This window comes from Harpia harpyja, chromosome 10 (genome assembly GCF_026419915.1).
Source record: "Harpia harpyja isolate bHarHar1 chromosome 10, bHarHar1 primary haplotype, whole genome shotgun sequence".
Lineage (NCBI taxonomy): Eukaryota > Metazoa > Chordata > Aves > Accipitriformes > Accipitridae > Harpia > Harpia harpyja.
The window spans coordinates 34,154,156-34,179,240 of NC_068949.1; the positions used below are offsets into that span (position 1 = coordinate 34,154,156).

At 40.7% G+C, this 25,085-nt stretch overlaps 1 protein-coding gene across 4 annotated transcripts in view; it reads right to left on the reverse strand.

Moving 5' to 3' along the window:
• SORCS1 (sortilin related VPS10 domain containing receptor 1) overlaps positions 1-25,085 on the reverse strand; it is a 314,437-nt gene that overhangs the window by 49,555 nt on the left and 239,797 nt on the right. For all 4 annotated transcript variants that reach the window (XM_052799499.1, XM_052799497.1, XM_052799498.1 and 1 more), the window contains exons 9-16: positions 20,146-20,325; positions 15,540-15,686; positions 8,722-8,824; positions 8,172-8,248; positions 6,853-6,944; positions 5,728-5,835; positions 4,588-4,705; positions 2,671-2,801 (exon numbers count right to left, since the gene is read on the reverse strand). In XM_052799499.1, coding sequence (XP_052655459.1) covers positions 2,671-2,801; positions 4,588-4,705; positions 5,728-5,835; positions 6,853-6,944; positions 8,172-8,248; positions 8,722-8,824; positions 15,540-15,686; positions 20,146-20,325 — 956 coding nt within the window. The remainder of the gene's footprint in view (positions 1-2,670; positions 2,802-4,587; positions 4,706-5,727; positions 5,836-6,852; positions 6,945-8,171; positions 8,249-8,721; positions 8,825-15,539; positions 15,687-20,145; positions 20,326-25,085) is intronic.

The following is a 25,085-nucleotide window of genomic DNA, read 5'->3' on the forward strand; positions in this document are numbered from 1 at the left end:
CATGATAAAAGATGTCTACTGTCAGAAGAGTTCAGGTTCCCGCGGCTAGAGAAACTACAGTCATTTCTAATGTCACTCAGTTTTGTTGCTGTGTAAAACAATAAACAAATGTGCCCTTTTCTCTGAGAAAGAACTACCATGGGCTGAATACAGATTGGAAAGGAACCTGGAGTTCTATGACCAGGAGAAAAAACATTATAAAATCTTTATGTCTTTTATAACTGGCATTTTTTTCCCCTGAACTGATAAAGAAGCACTTGCAGGATTAACAGCAATAATACTTTTTTTTTTTTCACTTTACCTGACCACACAGATACATTTTTTTACTCCAAGCTCTGACAAGCTTAGATAATAAAATTTTCCCCATAAAAAATTCAGCGTTTGAACAGCAAAGAAAGTCCTGCTTTGATTGGGGCAGGGATTGTTGTCTTTTTTAATTCTGTATACAAGACTGGGTCCTGTAACCGTAGATGTTAATATAAAAAGCTGCCCAGTTTATTTCACAATTGCAAAATCAAGTGCAGTCAGCTAAGGGGCTTCTCCCTGCCTTGGGAATACATGTCCCCTTTAATCTCCTTCAATTAAGAGCCCTGCCCAGCAAAAAAGAGAAACAGAGAATTCAAAAGCACTGCTGAAATGTCATGAATGAGGATGATGAAAGTGCTTCTTCCTTTTGCAGGAAGGACCTCACAGAGGACATCCTTCCACAGGAAGAATTCACTCACCAATTTTCCTCCAAATGTCTCTTTGGACCAACTTCTGCAGGGTGCAGAGAGAACTGGAGGGGATCACGACAGTCTTCTCTAACCCAAAACTGATTCCATCAGAAGGAGGAAGGCCCTCCTAGGTCAGGAGGGCTTTCTATCAGTCAGCTCAGCACAGAGACCTGCAGTATTTTTAAGGGTATTTTTCTCAGGCTACTTTTAACAAGATGACTTTCGCCAAGTCCTAATTCTGCCTCTTCCAACAGATTTGAGGGGGTCTTGTTGGTACATGTAAACTGTGAGCATCTGTTGTACATCCCCAACCATCCAAGCTTTCTTTTAGAGATTCTCTCACAACTCAGCAGACCTTTTGGAGAAAGTTTCCTCGAAGTGAACACAAAAGACATAAAAGCATGTTTCCCCAGCAAATGTCACTGTGGTACTTTTGTTCTGTACCTAGCAACAAAGTTTTGTAGTAGCAAACCACACAGTCAATTTTAATGAAATAAAAACATACATTCTCAGAGAGAGAGAAGTTCTGGAAGGAAAGCGTATTTTTATCAGAAGTGTTTCACGAGTGTGTGTCCCTTATGAGTGTAAGGGATTTAACAACTAATGGACTGACCGCGAGTCAATCCCATCAGTTATTTTCTTGAGCCTGGGCATGAGCTTGGCACAGCTTTGTAACTGCATGCTCTACAAGAGGGTCAAAATCCTCAGGGAATTTCCTTCCTATTCATGTTTTTTTCTGGTTGGCTGCTATCTTTTTTACATTACTAGAGATACGTTAAATGGTTGAAATCCAGGACCTTGGGGCACCTAAATGATGAACTACACACAGAACTGAGGTATCTTCTCCCTAACAAAGAGTCACTGGAAAATTGGGAAATCATCAGGAAACCATATTCAGAGAATCAGTGGCCAAGTATGCTCATAATTGTTATTGTTTGGTGCAAGAGGTTTTACTTTTTTTGACACATGGAAAAGCCTCCTGTGATTCTGTGATTTTATATAGAAAAATCGATATAACTACAGTTATGTGAGGGTGAGAAGGGAAACATTGTAAATTTCCATGGTCCTGGAGTGAACTTGCATAGCAAGAAACAAAATATTTATGAGATGAACCTCTTCAGGGTGCATGCTACAGACTTTGGGTTTAATTCATAACATGGCATAGATCTAGCTGGGTGAGGCACAAAGGGGGTTTTTACTGGCACTGCCAAAGAGCCACCATTTCTCTCTTCTGAGATACTCAGGACTGTCTCAGACTTGGAGAAAACAGGTGATAGAGAGATTTCAATAATGTGGTTCCCTGACTTTTTTGTGCAAATTGCTGTGACTCAGCAGGAATCTTGAAATGAAACTAGAAGCTGAACATTTTATCATGCCATTCATAACTCATCAATGGACACTATTTCCCATAGCATACAGCAGAGGAGAAAATGAAGGCAATGCCTGTTGGATACTATCAAACATGATGGTCCAAGATATAACAAATGACCCAGGAATTCCCTTGATACTTGATTTCCAGAAGCTGAAGGCCTACTTTGCATATGCCTATATTTACTTTTACACATATATACATCTGTGTGTGTGTGTGTGTGTATGTATGAAGAACTTACTTTATTTTTTACACACATTACATATGCCTTACATACTACTTTCACAGCCACCCCTGGTCATTGCTGAGGTTAGATGTACTAAATGGACCTTTCATCTTAATGCTGCACAAAGCTCAGATGTGACCTGGAAAATGGTCTGTTCAGCATCAGTTTTGTGGGAGACTTAGCAGACTACAGATATCTATTCCACCTCTCCTTCTTTTGACATACCTGCGCTATCAGGGAGCAACCTATTTGACTACTTCTATGTTTATTAATTTATACTCTCTGCAAGCCTATAGCCTCTCTAGTGAGCTCTGCATTGGTGTGGTAGAGAGCATACAGTTCTTGTGCCCATTGCTCACCAATCAAAGTCTGCCTCTGTGCACACGCATGGCTCCGAGGTCATAGCCCCAGCGTATTTTCCTTGCATGCATTTCTTCTCTGACTTGCGCTTCCTGTAGATCCTTTTTGCTCCCATGATGCAAGCTTCTCCCTGGAAACAAAACCAAAAATATCTTTCTCTGACACCCACCAGGCTATTTGTATCACCCAGTTTTTCCAAGCCTGTGCAATGGGAGCTGTGACTCAAGGGAAGAGGATGAGAAGTCAAATGCCCTGTCAGTACACTGGAGCTAATTAAAGCTACTGAAGCTTTAACTGAAACTAAACCAGCTTTTCCAATACACCCTAAGAAATGATCTGAGGTTACTTATGTATCCGATTCAGCTCTGAATTTGTTCCAAAGCCAATAAGCAATTGATCCAGGCCCATTTCTCATTTATAGATTAGGTTTCACAGCAACTGAAAACACAGTCTGATCCCTCTGCAATCTGAGACACAGAGCAGGTCTATTTCTTTGGTCTGATCTCTTTGGCAATATTTTGTTAAGTAGAAACTAGTAATCTGTGTATATGTAAATACTTTCCATGGACTACGAGTTCTGGTTTTACAGGGTTTGGCTTGTTATGTGGATGCTAAAACGTCTTTGTTTTTTCACTCCTATCTTCAGCACCCTGCTAAATATTTCTGTCTAGGGAACAAGGTTCAGCCTTGTAATCTCAATGGAAAGCAAATCAAATTTGCTGGAAGAACTAAAAATAGTTCTGCAAGCTCCAAAGCCAACATCCTCAAAGATATACTGCAAAATCCTTGGCATTTTTGCTTATGCAAGCACAAGAAAGTAAAGAACAAAATACAGTGGGGTCTCACTTGTTACCTTTTATGCTGTTAAAATCGCTGTAGGAAAGAGAAACTTTTCATAGCTTTGATTTGCCCATGAAACAGAAGGGCCCAAATGGCAACTGGTGTAAAATGCTGTGCCTTCTTGAATTTCAAGGAAGCTGTACTGATTTTCAACATCTAAAGATCTAAGTCATAACTGGTATTTTTAGTGTAGAGTTCTGCCTTGTGTGAGCAGCTAGTCTGAGTCAAGCTACTTTCATTTCATATTCATTATTAAATTCTTGCCCAGCAAGATATATACAGAAAGACAACCTTTGATGATATAAATGGGTGCTTCGCTTTAGACTTCAGTGGAGCCTGTGGTGTTTATATAACCACAGAATTTGGGCCATATTTTATTCTAACCTGATATAACACAGGCTGTTGTGTCAAACTTGGCAGAGCTGGGAAGGTGCCCCAAGCAGGCGCAGGCACTGTGCGGAGCATGTTACCTTGCTGGGCACTTAAGCAATGGTTCTGGGAGTGATGCAGCAGCTGCATCCAGGATGCAAGGGACAGGGCATGGGAGCGCAGCAAACTGGGGAATAAAGCACCCAACATCCACAGCAGAAGTACCATTGCTGAGAGAGATAGAACAAGGATGAAACCAAGTGAGTAAGAAATAAGGCTAAGAGGGCAGGAGTTTGGAGAAACAAGTGTGAAAGTAACTAGAAGGGTCTTAAGACACTAGCTCTGAGGACACAGAAAGATGAAGGAAGAGAAAGGAGGTAATGACGGGGAAATTGGATGGGAGATGTAAGAGTGAAGGAGTTCAGGCCTCTCTCAGTGACAGTGCTTCTGCTGTTGTTGCATTCTTCAATTCTGGATAAGTCTGAGCTAATTGCCTTCATGGAGGATGAAACCCAAAAGGCGGCTGTTCATCCTCTGGGGTTCACAGTGCGCAATCTGAGGCTAACACCTATGTTACAAAACAGACCCATCCAGTAAGGGACAATCTGATACACCAAACTAACAGGAAAAGACATTGGATCATGCTGATCTTTAACTGTAGGATCATTAGCTACTTCAGGTCAGATCCCAGCCTCCTTGCTTCTCACCTGGCTATGGAGTTGCCAAGGCCTGTAGTCCTCTTCCGCACACCTCCGATCAAAAATGGACTTGTAGTCTACTTTCACCAGCTGCCACTCTGAGCGGTGGCTGAAATGTCCAAACACTCTATAGAATACAGCAGAAAGAGTATACAGTAAAAGGTAGCACCAGATGGAGTCTGGTAGTTACAGAGGTACAGTCACCTACGAATTTCCAACAGAGATTAATTGTTTTAGGAGTGCCGGTCCTACTGATTTTCACTTGACTGACATACTGAAAGTGAAACTTAGGCTGCTAAGTATCTACAACCCTCTTAAAAACTGCATGTAGCTTTTATTCTGTGGATCAAGATCCTCCCGCTTATGTCAATCCCCAAAATGACTATACAGAGAAGACTTGACGTGGGGCTGGAGACAGTTATACCTATAGGAGTTTGATATCTCAATTATAAGCTTTAGGAATCCCTTCCACACAAATTAAAATCAGAACCTGAAGGGAACATTCTTCATACATCTCTATTAACTCAGGTTAGTTTCCAAGCCATATGCTCTGTTTATTACAAGTCAGTCTGTTTTTTACAGACCGAAACTGAATTTTCCTCCTGTTTTTGCAAATCTGATCTCATGTAAAATGTCACAGTTTCTGGCAGGGTGAATTCAGATTTATGCACTATGCAGAACTGGGCATACCACATTGAAACTAATCATAATTTTTCATGAGTCAGCCTCCAGGCAACATTTTGTCATTCATTTTTACAAAAGAATGTCTTCATTTTTCTGTGTTTCAATTTAAAAAAAAGAAAGTAGCAGCAAAAACACAGTTATAAAAATACCCCACCATTTTTCTTTCAAATATTCATCTGTCAAGAGTCACTCTGCTTTAAACCACATTCAGTTTGAGGAGTCAGTTTTCATGCTTATAAGCTAAGTGATAATGTTTTTGCAGCTTGCAAGGAACCATGTTGTCATTCCCTCAATCATGTCACAAATAAACACTGATGATTTAGCAACAGAAGACTGCATACTCCTGCCTTCAGATAGTACTTGGTTTGGTCCGGAACCAGAAATGCTATTATGTAACGAACAACCCTCACAAGATATTTATGGTGCAGTTTCCATCAACAGTAGCATGATGGCATGCTCACTTACGTCATGATGAGAGTTTCCTCTCCAGGTTCCCCTAAAACTCCATCTACAAACAGTGGGAGGGATGTGAAACTGTACTTGCTCCAAGACCTCCCTTCATCAAAACTTAACCTAGTGGAGAAAGCAGAATTAGTGTCTTCTTTCCTTACTCTCCTCCTACTATACTTGAGGAGACTCTCTAGTCCACTACAATTGCTATGGAGAAGTGGGAAGCAGCTCCTGTTATTGGATATTGCATGTTTAGTCCTTTAAATAACTATTTTTGGCGGAAGCATCATAAATCAGAGCATTGGTCAAGCTTGTTTGGCATAATACCACTAACCCATGGCCAGTACTTGAGTGGTAGAAACTAATAAAGTTATGTTAGAGATTGATGTTTTAAGGGCAAAATGTAGCCTAGGGCTAGGATTTTTTAAAAATAAACAAGTGATTTTGAGCATCTTATTTTTGGGTTCCCAACATAAGACATTTTAAGGAGGTTAGATTTCTAGAGCACAAGAGCTTTGCCTCTTCTGACCAGCAGTCTTCCCTGTGGTGGGTCTAAGTGAAAGCTTGGAACCACTCATCACTTCTTAAGACTTGCATCTGTGTGTTTCAGATATTGATATGACACTGACTGTAGTGGAAGTAAATCATGCAAAACAGCACAAAACTATATTCTACCTACCACACAAACTCAAGAGTGCTAACTAGCAGGGACACCTTTGTCTTATTGGCTATATAACCCTGAATCTATTCAACAAAATTCTCATTCATAAGTGCTGCCTGACACATAGAAGACAAGTTCATCAATAATTTTGAAAATAAAGAGTACTTTGGTAACTTATTAAGAAATAAAGTCATAATCCAGATATGTATTACATAAATAACCAAACTCAAGAAGCCAAGTTGTGGTAAACCAGGAAAGCTGTGGAATTACATTGATGATATCTCAGATCTGGCCAAGCTGAAACTACGTAAACTGGCATTGCCGGGATTTTTTAGCTTTATCTGAGTGAATGTTTGCCAGTGTCTTAACTGATATTTTCTAGATTGTAGCTACAGAAGACTCTGGATGCAGCCTAACTGCCTACTTCCTGGCATCTGAAAAGAGGGACAGCAGACATTTAGCACAGACAGAGTCATTACCAGAGATGTCTGATAGGCAGAGACGTGTGTTTCATGGCAACCAGTACTCCACCTTGATCCAGGTACAGAACACTGTGCTCTTCCTCAAAGATCTGGAATAACAAAAGCATATATTTAAATCTATTTTCCTTAGTATCAAGAAAACATCATAGTTCTTTAAGTATGATCATGACAGAGGATAGGTATGTTTTAAGGAAGTTACAGAGTAGAGGAAGACATTCTGCATCAAGACAGTTCCTGGTTGGTTTTTTTTTCTTGTTTGGCAGGTTTGGGGGTTTTTTAGTTTTTCCAGGTCCTTGGAAAATGCATTCTGCCTCTGCTTGACAGAAAGTTAGAAACATGAATTTTTACAAGGATTAACAAGTTCCCTCCTTTTGATGACAGATTTTTGCTTAAAGAAGAACTTCACGTGTTTGCATGTATCTGGCCCTATCTCACATAAGTGATGTAGACGGAAAAATGAGGGCTGGTCAAACACTGTAAAATAATTAGATTCTTGGAATATCAAAAAAGATTTTCTTTTCCTGTGTCTTTTTTGTATTGGGTCTCTGCAAACATCTGCTCTCTAGTTTATATAGCAGCATTTGTCAGTCTGGGAAAGTTACTCTTTCTCTCCACGACTTGATATCCCATCCAGAAAAGAGGAATAATAGAACTTCCCATTCTGAGGATAAACACATTAAAGGGTAGCAATGCTTTGTAAACAGATGGGATTCCACTAAATATTAGGAACTTGATTTAACTTCATCATCCAGTCTTTTTCCACAATTAATGGAGAGATAGGTAGCTTTGGAACAAGATGAACTGAATTCTGTCTTTTTCTCCATTAGGTTAAGAGCAAGGCAAAATAATTCAATTATATGAACACTGAACTTTGGACAACTGAACTTAGGTGAAATGAGTCCCAAACGGAGTGAGGGAAAGTAGGCCAGTGCAACTGCTCTTTCTTGGGAAAGTATAATCGTGGATGAAGAGAAAAATGGTTTGATTGGTACAAGAGATGTACAAAAGTAAAAGGGAACACATTCTCTCTTCTTAGTATTCATATTTTAATCTGTTCTCCTTGCTACGGGGTTAACTGAAAAACTTTGAGTAGAATTATAAAAATAATTTTCGGTTATATGAAGTCTAACTACATATTCAGTCTTTTTCTTTGAGCATCTCTCTACCTCTCAGAAGGGAAGAGAAATTCACCCTTTTGTAAATATTTGCAAAAAGCTACTCTGAACCAAAAGAAACAAAAACCAAGTGACAGTTTGAATCTACTTTTATGACAATTTCCTATGAATAGTATTGAAACCTGTGATCCTGTCATTTACCTTTCTCCAAGTGTTCCCAGCATCAGAAGAAACAAACATGCTGATGTCATTGTCTGATAGTTCAGCGCCTATATTACCTGTAAGATGAGCATTGATTAGTGATGCAACACTCTAAGAAACAGTAGAATTAGCAAATCAGGGGAGTAAATGTATTTATTTACCTTTTGCAATTATAGAACTTCTAGTTTTGGGAAGAGAAAGAGGGGGAAGGGAAAGGAAAGACTTTCAGTTTGAAGAAAATATATATAAAAGATCCAATCCATACAGCTCTACACACTTCCATATGCAAAGGAAATGCCCTGATTTGAATCTTATGTTCACGGGAGTAGAGGACTAGAAGTGATCTCCTTGGTCTTGAAGGCCAGTTTCCTTAAAAAATATATGACAAGTTAAAGGTCCATAAGGACTTCTGATTGAAAGCCTGCCTTCCTTCCTAATACTGGTGGTGTGACACCCCACAAGCCACTCAACACCCTCCACACCCATCAAAAACTCAAGATTTTGTCAGTGTTTGCAAAGCATACACAGGCAATCTTTAAATGTTTCATACCTGAAGCTACAATAATACTGGGGGCAGTGTCTCGGCTGGCGATGTTTCCTGAGGTATAGGGATTCTCTGAGACCTTCAGGTGAAGATGAAGGGAGCAATAGGGCTATGGAGAAAGGGGAAATAAAAGTGAAAAGCAGACACAACATGAAATGCATGCTCGTATTTCTACAGGGTTAGAAATATACAGTGTCTTTCTGTATTACTTCCTAATCGCTGCATTCAGCCACCCTTAAAAACACAGGGCCACTGTCCTGGTTCTGTTGCGAGAGAGGGATCATTTTCTGACACAACCCATTCTCGCCGGGAAACTGATACACTAGGCTGAAACCCTCTCACAAGGACAAGATCTTTAGGGCTGTACCCACAAAGGAGGCAACCAGGCTTGCAAGGGCAGGTAATGGTAGGGACTACCTAGCTCCCCTGCCTCCTAGCTCTCTTAAGAAGCAAGAAAGGCTGCAGAGATGATGAAGTGACTCTCAGAGCAGCAGTGCCCAAGCTACCTCTGCAACAAGAAGCAATATTACCCTATCAAAGTGGTGCTGAGTCACCACTAATTAGCCATGAGAAACAACTTAATTCAGACAGTGCCATACTACTTCTTGACTCTGAGTATTTTTGACACATGACTCTGTTCTGCACTGCACTAAGAAGAAATACCAGGACTGGAAAGTGTTAGTTTAAAAGTTGTTTAAAACAATGCTTCATTGCCCCATCTGGATGTGACCTCTGAGGTTTCAATACAAACACATCCACAGAAACCTCACCTGTTTGTTATTGATTTTGTATGTCAGGTACTCAGATAAGACAGGAGTGGTACAGAACAAATCAGCTGAGCAAGAAGGTAAGACAGAGAGGCAGATTTCCAAAGTTGCCATTACAATTCCCTCCAAAACTGTAGTGTGATAATTTCTGAAAATTTCTGATAATTTTTGCCTTCTCTTGGGCTTTATTTTCAGTATTTTTTATTCCAAACCTCATGAAAAGCCCTTCATGAAACATGCTAAGGGAAGGGAGGTGGAAAAAGACTGGCAGGAAAACCTGAAGCAAACTGACCCAATCAAGGGGGACATCACACAGGAACACAAATACAGCAAAGCCCATGCTTCAGCTTGCATGGCTCTGTAAGATGAGCAAGAGAAGCTATACAGAAGGACCTTCAGGCTCTAAGGTGGCAGGTCTTTCTGTCTAATATCAGCTGCCTAAAGGCTAGGTCTGCAGCCCCAAAAGTTTTGTAGGCTTCCTCTGCAGAAGACCTAGCCCCACAGGTCACTGGAGGAAGATCACTTATCCATCCCATCTCAAAGTAGGTGTCTATGACTCTGAAACGAAAATCCCCCTGTGGAGAATGGCAGGGGGTTTTGGCAAAGGCAAATAAGGGTGGTGAGGAGGGATGGGAGCTCTCACTTATGTGAGACAGGAAAAGGGGACACGGGCTGTGCAGAAGGGAACACAACCTGCCAAGGGGAATGTACTGAGCAGCCTAACTCTAACTGACAGGCTTGCGAGGGCAGCCGCTGGAGGAGCCTGGGGGCACAAGGAGGGAGTGGAAACCAAATCGAGTTGACATGCATGCAGGAAGTGGAAAAGCACTGCAAGAGCATGAATTCTTTCCTTTTACATTTTTACATGTTGTGAAAAGACTAAATACAGAACATATTTTTTTAAACTAACATAATCCAAACCCACTTCAGCATTTTGAAGACGGTAGCTAATGGCAGCAACTCAGCCAATTCCCCACTCTGACACAGATTAGACCTCGTTAGACTCAAATCTTTGTGCTACCAGAGGTTTTCTTTCAAATTTGTCTCATTTCACAGATAGAGTACACAGAAATGGAATAAATATCTGAAATATTAAAAGCCAGGTCACCTGTCTAAATGGTACTTAAGTGACTTCATATTGGTTGGAGTGCAGTAATGTCTCTAGTGACAACTGCGTATAGTGTAAAAACCAACCTCTCCACTCTAGCCAAACACCTAAAGTTACTGCCCCGGCCATCTCACATCCTTACCATGGCAGCATTCTCTTCTCCATCCCTGATGTACACTTTCTCCATCTGTATCCTTATATAGTTCATCGACAAGTATTTTTCCAGACTGGTTTGTGTTCCTCCTCTATCTCCCACAGCTTAACTCGTATGCAGACATCTCAGCTTTGTTTTTTTAGAATTTCCGTCAATTGCCTCTATCCTTCTTGTTGTTACCAACAGGATACTGAAATCATTATCGCCATCAGAATCACCAAATTTGGGTTTCCCTGTCATTGCCTAGTACCCAGCTGTGCTAGCTGCTGCACAGACACCAAGGGAAAGACAACCATTGCCATGGAGCGTTTACAACCTAGGTAGAAGATAAAGCATGAGTGACATAGTCCATTGCTCTGTTCACTGCCATAGTTCTTACAATCATGCTGGAGTTCATTACTTGCTTCCTAATATTTTCAAGGCAGCACTTTCATGCTTCCCTCTCAGGAGGCTCATCAGTCCTTCGTAAAATTTCTCATAAATACCCACAAACCCACTTCTTGGCTGTTCTGCAAAGCCCACCTGAACTGCCTCCAATGGCATGACACATACAAAACAGCTCTTAGTGGCTGCCCCGATCAGGAGTGGGGCAAAGTATTGTAACACAAGGATGATGCTAGACACCATTCACAAACCTAGGGGTAATCACCGTATTTGTTCACCTGCAATAGCAAGGAGCAATGAAGAGAGATAAACACTTCCAGGAGAGGTACTCAAAACACCTCACTTAGATGCTTAAATTATTCTGTAGCAGATGGCATGAATGTCCCCCCTTACGAGAAAAGGGTCTTTGTCCTGAAATCCCTATAATCCACATAGACAAGACAAACAAAATGTGGGAGGGAATAAACAGATGTCTGGGGAAGGGAGGCATAGAGAAAATAAATAACTTGCCCAAGGAAATGGGAGATAGGCTTAAAAATTGAATCAAGATTCTCCTGAGATTCAGCCCTGTGTTTTAACCACCAGACCACCCTTGAAAGCTAATTGATTAACTCTCCTAGACAGATGCCCATAACTTGCAAGATAGAATTACTCCTCAGTTAACCACTTCACAGCACAAGATAAGTATCAAACAAAACCAGCATCTTTGGGATATAATACCTTGGCAGCTATTTTATGAAGATTAAGTGTATTCAGCTTAGAAAACAAGTGGTATAAACAAGAAAAATAAAACCTTGGGATTAGATGGAATTTCATTGCTTTCCTCCATGTTCATTATTCAGTGCCATCTCACAAAAAATGCAAAGAAATTCTTTGAGTTGCTTTGAGAAAAAAACACGTCAAGCGTACTGTCAGTAGAGAGATGGTTCCGTCTGGCTCGCCTCGTGTTTCAAGCAGATTCCCTCTTAACCTTCTTAGCTGCCAACTTAGCTGCTATGTACCCATTTCTGCATTAACTCTCCCTTAGCTTAGGTTGAAAGACCAGATGCGCAGAGGACACAGCATTGCACGTGCAGGCCAGGGACCATCCTGTCACTCTGGGAAAGGGTAGATCCCATTCTGCCAACAAGCTGGAACATACGTCATTGCTGTGCCCCAAGCTATTGCTAGAGACAATTATGCTGAAAACCAGCAGAGTGAAAGCATTAGTATCTGCCATGGAGTAAGGATGGGAGCTAAGCTAGATGTACAATGGACTATTAAGAATTCATTTAGCTATGCCAAGGAAAAGCAGGATCATGCCAGGAACAGTAATATGTAGACGGAAAAGGAGCAACTGACCTAAGGAGGTAAAACTTCTGGTGATGCAGGGGTACACAGAGTGTGGCTAAAGAGGCGAGTGAAGTTTGTGAACAGTTTAAATACTACAGCTATGTCACATTGGCAAGGAACAGAATTGCCTCAGAGCAGGGGACAATTCATTTTCTCCACGTTTTCCCTCAGCAGAATGCCCTTATGAATCCCTGACGTATTTCCAGACGTGTACATTTCCAGTGCTTTTGCTTTGAAAATTTGCCTACCACTCCCAACTTCTGTGGTCTCTTTTCTATCATTTCTTGAATTCTTGCATTCCATATTCTGCCTTCATCTTCCCCCACCATTAAGTGTGAAGCTCAAATCAGATTTTTAAATAGCTTGTCCCTCTCTTGCAGGATTGTTATTTTACTTTGTTGGTTTGGTGCATTTTCTGTACCGCTATCCTCCCTTTCTCTTGCAGGCAGACTGCCTGTTCCTGTAGAAGACTTAACAAGTCAGTTTAGTTCAGATTTCATCTATTTGCTTTCTTGCAAATTTGCAAGTTTACCACCTGAGACCCTGTATGCTCGGCTGATGATCTGTGCTCTGCTGCCATTCCTGTAGCTTGTGACAACCTAAGCATGAAGGAGTACTCAGACAGCTCAGACAATGAAATAAACCTCTTGCCTGTTTTACCTGATGTAAAAGGGAAGAGGAAAAATAAACATGGCTAAACATTCCTCTGGTCTTATCACAGGGAAGGGCTGACTAAGTTCCTTTCCGTTCTCCTTCTAGAAGGGCAAAGACTGAGCTACACAGTTTAAGTTCATTGAGCATTTGTCCCTTACCACCCTGAAATCATGGACCAATTTCTACGGATGCCCACAGATCTGAGATGCCCACCCCAGCCCAATTCACAGTGCATTTAAGAAGAGGTTGCCTTTCAGTGCGAACAGGATGACAAGCCTACATCGAGCTTGCACAGGTGGAAGCAATTCTCAGAGCAAGTACATGGTTGCATAGAGAGCAAAATAAAAATGAACCAGTATTTAAATAGTGGTTTGTGCACAGTGGAGCTACAAGGATGTAAATGCAAACCACAGAGAAGCAAGAACTTCTCTGGGTCAGTTATCGCCGTGTCCCTACAAGTGCCCACACTTCTGCCCCTGCTTATGACCCCTTGCCTGACTTGTTCAAGTTTACCACCCTCAAGGGAATTCCAGCTTGTCCAGGCATATCTGGTCTAATTTTAAATGAAATGAATTGTGTTCTCAGGTGCCCATGAGTATAGTAGTAGATACAGTATGGATGGGAAGGCTTAAGGGAGCCATAATCCCCTCTCTCCATAAGAACCATCCAGTCCTGGTTTATACACAGTCATATGACCACTTCCACTATATCGTGGATAACTACAGTAGCAGCATACCCTTGTATATAAAATACACAGTTCCTGCAAACGACTGTTCCATAAGGACCCCACAGAGCAGTACCTCTGGCTCATTTATAACCACAACAGCAAGTCAGATCTCTCTTGATCAGTGCACAACAATACCAAGACAGACCTTTTCTCAGAACTCAAAAGTTATGGAAAAATAATAAAGTTTACTTTATTTTACTTGTCCGCATGGTTTTTATTTCTTCTGCCTTGCCAGCCCCCTAAACTATTACACTATTTTATCATATAATAAAAATCTTGGGTTTCTGATAAAATTAGACATAATTTGAAAAAGTCAAGGTGTGGGGTTTTTACCAAATATGTTCACTTGAGTTAAAACTAGATTACAATCTATTTGAAACACAAAGGCTTCTACACATAGCTCCTTCCAAAAAATTCAACTGTTTTATGTCTGCAAAGTTTTCTGAATACCATCTTTTTGGTTTTCATCACATAGAAAGATTTAATTTAAAAATGCCCTTAGTTACAATTTTTAAAAACTTGGAAGAAGAAAACAAACCCAAACAAATTTAGTCACGCTCTGAAATAACTCTTCTGTTTGGACCCCAGTCCTCCCTAATTTTTTTTTTTTTCCAAACTGGACAGAAAATGAAAGGCTTGCATATTGGCTTAATCAAAAAATCAATTATTTGAATTCAATATCAAGTTATTTATTCTTTGCTCTTGCAATAACACACGGCGTTCAGTTAAGAGATTAGTGCAGCATTCAGATACTTACCACAACGCACAAAATATAATACTGATTAAGATTCTAAAAAACTTACAGCCTCAAAATGGGAAACAACATTTTTTTTTCTCATGGGAAACAACATGCAGGTACCAGACATCAGGAGGAAGAGCAGTCTAAATAATGCCCCTGATTCTGCCTGTAACTATGTTAGAATTTGCATAATATAAAAGCTATTGAGAATCCCAAAGGCTGGGGTTCTGAGTATTATCCCACTACCGTGTATGGATTATATTGGTTGAAAAATATGTTGAGATCAGTCTAAGCTTTCTAATTTGACAGAGATCTCCAATTCTATTCACACTGCTTGTATTTCACTTTCACCCTTGGAAACTGTTTGCATATAATGATGATTAAAGACTTATCTATATGTTGAACTATATCACTAAGTACAGAGATAGATACAATATACACCCAACACATAGCTACACATATATTTGGATGAACGTGTCGATTCTCACTTCTAAGCTCAAAGAGAAAATGATAAATATTAATACTGCCAACAGAGCAGCCTGAAAGAAATCAGAGCTCTCCTTCCCTTTGAGCCTGTCTCAAGTTATTAGGTCCCTGAAAGTTTCTGAGCTACAATAGCTCACTCCTCCCATCTAGTGTCCAGAGAATCAACTGCGCAGAAACGGCGTCCAGCTTCACCTGCTGTTTAAGGGGAGACCATTATTTGTGCAGAAAGAAGCTGATCTACGATGCTTCCTTTTGTTCCAGAAATTAAATTAAATTAAGCTAAATTACAATGCCAGCTCTTGCAATACCACCTGGCAGCCCAAGCCTGATGTACTGCACTTTTAATATGCAGTATTCCCTCCAAGAGATACACCGCATGGAGAGAGGAGCTACGTTCTCCTTCTTGTGTTACCTGGTAGAAAAAGATTGTTCTGGGATGTTACCACCCCCCAAATTCCCCCCCAGGTACTTACTAGGAGACAGTGAACGGGGTTTCCTCTCAGATCAGTGTCCGGAGCCTGCAACAAACTCCAGTCTCTCCCTTTATTGTAGGTGATGAAAGTTTTCACTCGGTTGTCAATCTTCTTATTAGCCAAGAACATTCCCTTTATCCCTGCTACCTAGGAAAAATTGACATGGCTGAAAAATAGATCAAGCCAATACAGGTTCTGTGCATGTGTCTCTCTTGCCCTGTCAAACCCAACAGGGATCTGGTGACTGTGTCAGTGTGGTAGATGTCAGGGCAAGAATTGCCAAGAAGCATGAAAGGAAGGGAAATTGAGGTGCTGGGGACAAGATAAGACCATCACAGGTAGAAAGGTGACAAATGGAAAAGCAAGCTTATGTTTCAGAATAAGCACGGGAACATGGTAAGATATCAATGGCATTATCCGTAAAGTGACAACCTCTCAACTGTGTAGGCATCCTTCCCCTTGAAAGACAAAATATGCACAGGGCAATTATTTGCCTCTTGCACTCCAGTAGCAGGAAACAGCAGAAATTATGGCCTTGCAAAGAAAATCACAACACACACATAAACTTGCAGTTCAGTGCTTGTATTCTCATACAGCCTGCTTAAGACATTTCATCTAAGGATCCCAATATGTTTCATAATCATCAGTGTTTCAACAGGATAACTTGGGCCATAGAGGTATTTTTATTACAGTTTCGTGTTTTGAGGAAACCAAAGCACTGGTGACTCAAACAAGGCCACCCAGAATGCTAGTTATAGAGCTAGCAATGAGATTCTCATTCTTTTATTTTTCCTGGTGTTTTACCCAACAGCTTTCCTCCATAGACCTGCAGGAGGATTTTGTAAAGATGTGATGCTAACAGACTCACATTGGAACCAAGCCCAAAAGTGTCTTAGTGGGGAGAAAAACAAGTCAACCTCAAACCACAACTCACACTGCAGTATGTTCCCATCTTCTCAGCACACTGAAAATCAATAGCCCAATAGCTGCTGCAGCTTGCGAATGAATTTGTTAGGCTGTCATTCTGCAATGTGAGTGCTGCAATAAAAAGTGAAGTGAAATCGGGAGAAGGAGGGGGAAAGTGAGAAACTTTTTGGTTTACAGCAAGTCTGTTCAGTCAGCCACCCCATCTCTTCTTATGATGTAGAACTAGTACACAGAATCATTCATCAAAACTTTTTATTCGTAAAAATTACTTAAATGGCATCATGTGGCAAATGGTTACACAGCAGATTCAGAGTTTGTTCCAGCTCAACTGATTTAATTATGTGGCTGGATTTGGATGCTACAGCTCCCAGTGAGTAGGACCTTACTGCACTTTTAGTCACATGCTGTGGGACTACTAGTGTACAGTGCACTGGTACAGTACATTGGTGTACTTAGTCATTCCAAATAGCACTTCCCTGCTTGAGCAATGGCACTGAATTTCATTTGAAGTTATGTAAAGACTTAAACATGACTTGCTATAATGGGCAATAGTCTTCAAATTAAGTAGTTAACTAATTTATTGTTGATATAAGCATAAAAATATAATCTTTTCAATTTCTTAGCTGGATTGTTTGGTCCCACCCAACTAAATATTCAGGATTTCTTTGTTGTAGTAGAAAGGCACCCTGAAAAGACAAGGGTACTCTGTTTCCCAGTGACACTGCATGAATAGGGAGGGCTGGAAAAATAACATAGTTCTGCCTTTACTACCAGAGGCCAGAGCCTATAGCTCCATTTGTACTTTTCTTTGTTGTCCTGAAATAGTTGTATTATATAGTCCCTGTGAAATGCTGGCCATAAATGATTAAAGAACATTTTATATATCAGGTGATAAATGTGTTCTGAAATCCTGTGAATTTTTCTTTTTATGATTCTAGTCATGGTCTGGGACTCAGAATCCTTTCCTGAGAAAGCAAAGTGTAAGTTATACTGTCAGTCTCAGACAGCTTTATCTTAAAAAAAAGACCACACACGCTAAACATGTTTGTGTGCTGCCAGTAGGAAGAGATACACCTATTGCATATACACAATCATGACACACACAATGATCTGTTCATCCCTGCTGTTCATGCAGTCATAAGTGAGAAAGACATATGCAAGTAAGTGTATGACCACCAGTGGTCAGAGAGAAAAGCATTCCATCAGCTCCCACACAGGCATTGTAGACAATCCTCACTGCCCTGAATGCATTGTGTGCAGTTACAAACGCTATCTACAGTTTTAGAAAGATTCATACAAAACACTCACACAACTCAAAACACATTCTTCATTCCCCATCACCAACTTCATACGTCAAACATACTTCCCATCCAAGACGCATACTGCTAAAAAAAAATAAGTCCCAGAGTGACAGGCATATATACCATAGCTATAGACACATCTCCTTACAGTCTGTTATCACTTCAGGCATGGATTCCCACAGGCAGGATTGTCTTGCTGCGGACCAGTCCAACTACGGAGCCAAGCAGATCCATACCACATGACTGGAGAGGTGCAGAAACTAGAAAGGGCACTCAGACCCAATGGCCAGTGATTCTTGCTCTTCCCTTGCTCTAGAAGATGGTCTCTAGGACAGTCGTTTTGTGACTGCAAACCCACTGAACGCTGAGTCCAGTATGCTACTGATGAAGTGGCACTGGAAGGTGGTGGAGATGAGAGCTATTCTCATACCCTGCTCTGTCCAACATGCAGAGGGGGAATAGTGTCCCTCTAGGAGTGGTCTCCTCATCCTCTACAAGGTCCAGCAGCAGAAGAGTCCACACACTGAAATAACAATCTCTGAGTGAAAGGTTCCTGATGACTTACAGGAGAAGAGAAGGGAGAACATGACGAGGCACCATGAAAGAACTTCTATTTTCTCTTCATGTCCAATGCAATTCCCCGTTGAGCAGCACTGAGCAGATTTATCCTTGATGTAAAAACAGTTTAGGAATCTACGCACACAAACACATTCACTACAATGCAACCAGAAGAACTTAATTCTAACACCTGACAAACATACATACAGACACGTGCACATTAAACAGGTCTTTCTCTGGCATCTCCTCAAATAATCTTGCTTTTCTAAATATTCCGCTGTCACCACAGAAGGACTCATTTTGCAATCTCTCCACTTCCTTTTAATTTATCTATGCATTTTTTTCTTCTCTCGTCTTCATTTCCATTTACCCCTAAAGCATTCATCATTTGCAACAACCCTACTGGGAGAATCACGCTGGATGGCTTTCTGTTCCCTTCCAGCTAGAACATCAAATTGAAAGGAAGGTTTGTGCCAGGTTCAGTGTCAGCCAATATTCTTTCTATCTAGATAATCAGCAGATATGACGCTACAAGTCTGATTCCATCAATTTCAATCCAGGTTACTGTGTGGTGTCAGCCTAATAAAACAAAACAAAGGCTTTTCTTCCGCCCTGGGATGTAGGACACCTTTACATAATGCAGTGAAACTGCTTCTCAAGCTGACAGTAATAAGAGGCAATAGTTTTTCCATGGGCTGCCAGTGCTGCAGAGAGATTAATGGTAAAAATCTCCAAATGACTGAAATGCCAGTGCCCATCCTCCTACAGTTCATCTGCATTTATGTACAACGCTTGGGCTCTCTGTTTGGGCAATTCAAGGTGGTTTCCAAGTAAAGGGCAGCTGAAGGCAAACTACATAGCAGAGCTAATATTCAGATGGTGATGGGGAAATATGGGAAGCATCTTCATTTTCAAAGGAACTCAGATCTAGTTCATCGTCTTTATTCTAAATGGTAAGAAAATCCCATGAAGGAGACCTGAAAAGAGAAGCTGACCCTCAAAACAGCAGCTGAGGACTGAATTTCTACTTAGCTGAGTGCTGTCTCCAAGAGTAAAACAGGCAGCAGAGCAAGAGAAGTACAAGGGCACATTAAAAGTCCTATTCTTAGGATCAGTTGTCATAAAAGACAATGTAAATTGGCCTTTTTACAGGTACCTTAGGCAGAACGTACTTGTCAGAAAAAGGCGCAGGGGTAAAAGGGACATTGAAATGAGGTAGGAGAGTGCCCATGCTCATGAGATAGCCCAAGATGGCATATCCAAAATCACTTCAGGTCCCAGAATAGTCCAAGCTGAGAAAGGTCACAAAGATAGCTGAAAACTGTTGTCTCTCCTTACTTCTAAAACAAGACATTAGGCTGTCAGAAATACAACAAAAATTAGAGAATGATGCTATTCAGAGTGTTGGGAGCTTTTAGAGCCATAGGCTGGACCAATGTGGGTCAGGAGGATTTTGGCTGAGAAACTTAAAGAGTTCCTCTTAGGGATTGAATGAACTATTCCACTGCATCTTCCGATGCCTATCTTCCTGTGCATGAAAGAGCTATGAGCTCACCTGAGAACCTACAGGAAAGTACAGCAGTGAACCTGTTCATAGTATTAGGCTGGGCCTAAATTCAACACCTGTGTAAAACCTGGCCTTGAAACTCAGCGGACTGCACTGAGGCCCTTAAGTAAAAGGAGGGTAAACCCATGTGTTTAGCCACTTTTTGGCTCTGCTGTTCACATGCATATTATGAGACTGAGGTGCAAGAAGGAAATGGTACTGGCATCACGTGAGCTCCTGAGATAGCAATGAGATGTTTGGAGTCATGACATACCTCATAGAGGTCAATCATCACATTCCCCTCCAGCCCTTGACTACTCTTGACGTTTTCCAAGGCCAGGGTGAAGTACACCCCTCGGGTGTCAGAGATATACAGATTGTATGTGTCGTTCTGGTTCCACTCTTGTACAGCTGCAAACACCTGATTCTCATCGGTGCTGATAACATGCATGTCCTGGGGAAAGAAAAGAGAGGAAGGTTACTAGAGGGACCTCTGCTCCATCATTTCCAAGGGCACCAAAGCAATTGTGGTGGAGCAAGGGATATATTTAGGCTGGAGTTTAATCAGAAACTGTAGACAACACTCCTGTAAACCGATAATCCCATCCAGGAATATTTTACCCTAGCTATCTTCTGCCAATTTTCAAAGCGGTAATTAACTCAAGAGGTGTTAATTGAACATTTACATTGGCAGTACAGTGTTATACAGCAGCACTTTCCCCCCCTTGCACCAACACTGTCATTTTAATGAGTACTTTGTTGGGGGTGGTGGGGGTGGTGTTTATTTGGTTTGCGTTTTTTTTCTCATCTGAGTGATTCTACTTGTGATTGTGGAATCACAGATATTAAAAATGTGGGGTTTTTTTTTAAAGAAGAAAAACGCAGCATCTGAAACACCTGCTTCTTGCCTAGCATTCAGAAACCAAGTTTCTGAACTGATACAAGGAGAATCTGATGGGTTAACATCTGCAGCCAGTACTGCTGTTATTTATTATTTCTAATGACAGTGTTGACTAGAAGCCAAGGGCCTGGACCACTGTGCTGAATGCTCCCCCAAGAAATGTAACAGAAAGACAACCCTAATCCTCACTAGATGTAAAGAGCAGAATTGTAGTTAGATCACTAATGTTATGAGTGAGGTTTTGTTTTAGTCTGTTTGTTCTGTGTGTTACAGCAGGCAGGAAGGAATGAAAAGATTTCATAATTAAAGAAAAAACAGAAACTATTAAACATGATTCCCTCTTTCAATGCCTGGAGAAATTATTACCCAGTGGAAAAAAGCCACCGAGAGCGATTGTTATAATGAAATTCCCAGGCTCTATCTGCCCAGCACAGGCATCCCGAGTTCTTTGGTGCCATAAAAATCTGTGGAGGTAGGAAAAGAAATGCAGATTTCTTAGCACCAGGTGATTCCCAGAAGATTCAGCTGTTCTGTCTGTTTTGGGCAGATATCCCAAAGTTATTCTGCTTCCATGAATCTCAGCCAGGGCTTTCTATATGCAAAACTGGGAACTTTATCAGAAAATATACTCTTTGGAAGCTGATGCTACTTCTTCCTTCTGTTAATAATAGCCTTTAACAATTCACTTTCTCATGGTTTTGTAGGGGGAATTAACACTTCCAGATGGAGCCTTGTAATGTAAAGATGAAAAATAATGTAATGAAGAAATCCAATCTATAAATTTGAAAGTGGATTCATCATGAAGTTAAGATTCAGAACAGTTGTTTGTTCATCCAGATCCAGATCTGAGTATGGAGTGGATAAATATTCACTTGATTTACTTGCTGCTTTGCGCTGGAGAAAAATGTATCCCAGAAGATGGGCTGGTTTTGTGGAGGAACACATTGGCTTAAATCCTGAGGCAACAGGAAAGGCAATATAAGTCCCACTGCCTTCTACTAATTGTGGTTGTGTATAGATATCCTCTCTTAGCTCCAGCTGTGCTAGTAGAAGTTAATGCTGCAGCTGTTTGTCAGAGGCTCCTTATTTCAGACTGTCACCCTAGTCAATCTGCTGGTAGATCTATATGAGTAGGTGTTTCCAATGTGCTTCAGGCAACGTTGGCTAGCACAGCTCGAATCTCAAGTTTAAACTTTTGCATATGTGCATATACACATGGGTAGACCTCTCTATAATAAGTAAGACTATACCAGGGAAAACTAAAGGCAATTTCATGAATGCTTAAGAAGCAAATAATTTATTCACTAGATGCATCCTGAGTTTTGATCAGATCATGCTGTTAGATGCAAGTCTAAAGAAGACCCCAGTAAGGCTGAAGGAATTTAAGCCTGGAGAAGTGGAGATTGAGACAGAATTGGCATAATATACATACTGCAGAAAGTAAAAAATGATAGCGTTCCAACTGTTTGCCTTTGGGGATCAATTAACTTTTCCTTTGAATATGGCCTTGTCCAATAGACGCAGTAACAATGCAAAGCCTTGATAGAAAGGGATCAGTAAGTATATGGGTATCAAACGGGTCTTTGACCAACATCAGGAAATTTTAGTTTCCTCATTGGGAAAATTAAAATTAATCAGCATATCATATTCACTTCTATTTTATTTTTTTCAGAGTCAGGGTTGCTTTTTGGGGGGAAGCAATAATACAAAAAGACAGCCTTCATCTTGATATGGAGCAAGAGCTTCACTGCATCTTCCACTACCACAACAGATGTTTGTTTCACCTTCCTACAGAAAGGGAAGAGGACAGGAAAGTGAAGCCAGGCATCTTTCTCAAACAGTCGTCGTCATCTTCAGTGGCTCCCCATGCATCTGCCTACTGAGAGCCTGAGCTTTCCTTTCTCTAATCCAGCGCATACTGGAAGTACATTAATATGCAGTTCTACTATCTGTCCCTCTTGCCCTTCCAAAGACAAAAGTAAGAGCATGATGCTGTGCATGGGTTTGATCAGGCATCTACTCAAATGACTAAAGGCCAAGGCTTTCTGAATTACTAAACATGCTTCAATTGCCCTTTTTGCACTTGGTCAGGGAACTTTTCTTCCTGGCAAGATAAATAGCAGGGATGTGTAATGCCTGTTTTATCCTGTCAATTACTGGGACTGTCAGCTCTTTTTAAGGTCTGTATTTAAGAATTTTTTGTGGTTATTGCTTCTTCCATCAGGACGTGTATCCTGAGGTTGAAAGAAGGTGATGAATTTAAAACAGAGGTACCACATGCACCCATCCCATCAGTATTCAGCCCAGCACCAGTTAAGGACAGGTCTTTTTAAAAGAGAAATTGCTTGGCTTGCTTCAGTATCACAGATTTCTGCCCAGTGCATTGGTCTAAAATGGAGTGAATGTACCCTGTGTGTACATTTGAGGTGATCATCATGAATGACATTACGGAGTCTGTGACAGAGCCCACATTGTGGTGCTGTGGTACAGAATAGGCAGTACCAACCCACTGGTCAACATCACTGCAGAAATTAACAGGTCTCAGTAAAGACTATTTACAGGGTTAACACAACCTGTATGCACATATGCAGGCATCTTCTTGTATGGGAGAGAGTTTCAAGTTCATTTAGGCTTTTAATCAAACTGGCTACCAGGCTATCAATGCCAACAAGAATAATACTTTAGTTTTGATTTGCTGCAGGCCATTTCTGCCTGAGCAGCAGTATCACCTGCCAAAGCTGCCTGCCTTCACACCCCTCCAGTTTAGGAAGAGTGATATGCAGCAACAAAAAGCTCGGTATTTCCGTCTTCAATTTCAGAAGTCGTGTAGTACTGTTTACCATATTTGGCCCCTCTTTCTTAGCTGAAGGAGATAAAACAGAATTTAGGCATGAAAGAATTTGTTTGTTTCAATTCTTTGAACAGTATAAGGCTTTGTGCATTTTTAATAAAAACAGCTATCCTGCTTTGCTAGCAGCCTCCTAGACAGCCACAGCTCCACTGTAGCTCCTTCCAAGACAAATGTAGCTCTTCGGTCTTTGAAGATACTCCAAGATTGTGACAAAGCATCTTATCTCCTTAAATATCTGCCTTTTTCTTTAGGTCAAATAACATGAATGTATTGCTCCAATTCCTCTTCTCTGAGAACACATTGCAATTTAATTGTAGTGCATTTTCCCTGGCTCTCCAGAGATCTCTTTGAGAAGGTGGACAGCTGGAAAAGTAAGCGTGGGCTAAAGGAGACAACCTGTTCAAAGCAAGCAGTTTCTCTACAGATGGTCAGAATCAGTTGTAAATGACAATTTTGATTTGGGTGTTACAATAACCATGCTATAAAATACAACTCCTCTGCTACGGGCTACTTTAAATAATGCCCGTTTAAATTCATCTGAATTGACAGAGTAATTCCCTCCTGCTTGGACAGGAAGTTTCAAACCAACCTATCTTTAAACATGACTGAAGATTTTGGGGTAGACCACAGCAGCCAGTTGTGATAGTAGCCAAATTGTCCCTTTTAATATTTCCACCTACAAAATCTGGTGCACTTTCAACTTCTAGGAACAGGTTGACCTTGCACTTTCTTTTTTTCCTTTTGACAATCCTTGCTTAATTTCTGGGAATGCATTTGTCTCCAGATGTTAGGCCTTACACAGAATCCACAAGATCATTTGCTACCTTTGAGCTTAAATTTCATTTAAGCCAGACTATATCAAGAATGAAAAGGCCACAAAAAAGAGAAAAAAAAAAAATTCCTCTGTCTTTGTTAAGAAGCTATTACGAGCCCAGCTGCAAAATGGTGATTTCTTCAAAATGGAGCCAACATTCTATATAGGTCTTTTAAAAAAAAAAATCAGCTCCAGAAGGCAGCAGTAGCCTTTCAAGCTCCAATGCTAATTCACCATTGTTCTTAATTAGGGAAGATATGGAGCAGACACACAAAGACATCTCTTTGGTTGGTTCCCATTAAAATCTGCTAATGAGGCACAGCACAAAAAGCAACCCACACAGGATAGGGACAGGAGAAGGGCATTTTAAGACCAAAAAAAAGAAAAAAAAAAAATAGAGTCCTCTCCAAAACTTAATTAACTAACCATAAAGAAATGGTAATTGACAAGGACTGTGGTATTTGTCTACATTTCATGCTGATGTCCTTGACTAGCCAAAGTGCTGACTTTGTTTTCAGTCCTTTCTTGCTTGCAAATAGTCTGTTAAAGAATGACGTTTCCACTCATTGCATGTCATCTTGCAGTTACTTTTGTTGGATTCAAGAATTTCTGTACAATCAAAATATCTGTAGGTTCATACGGGCATTC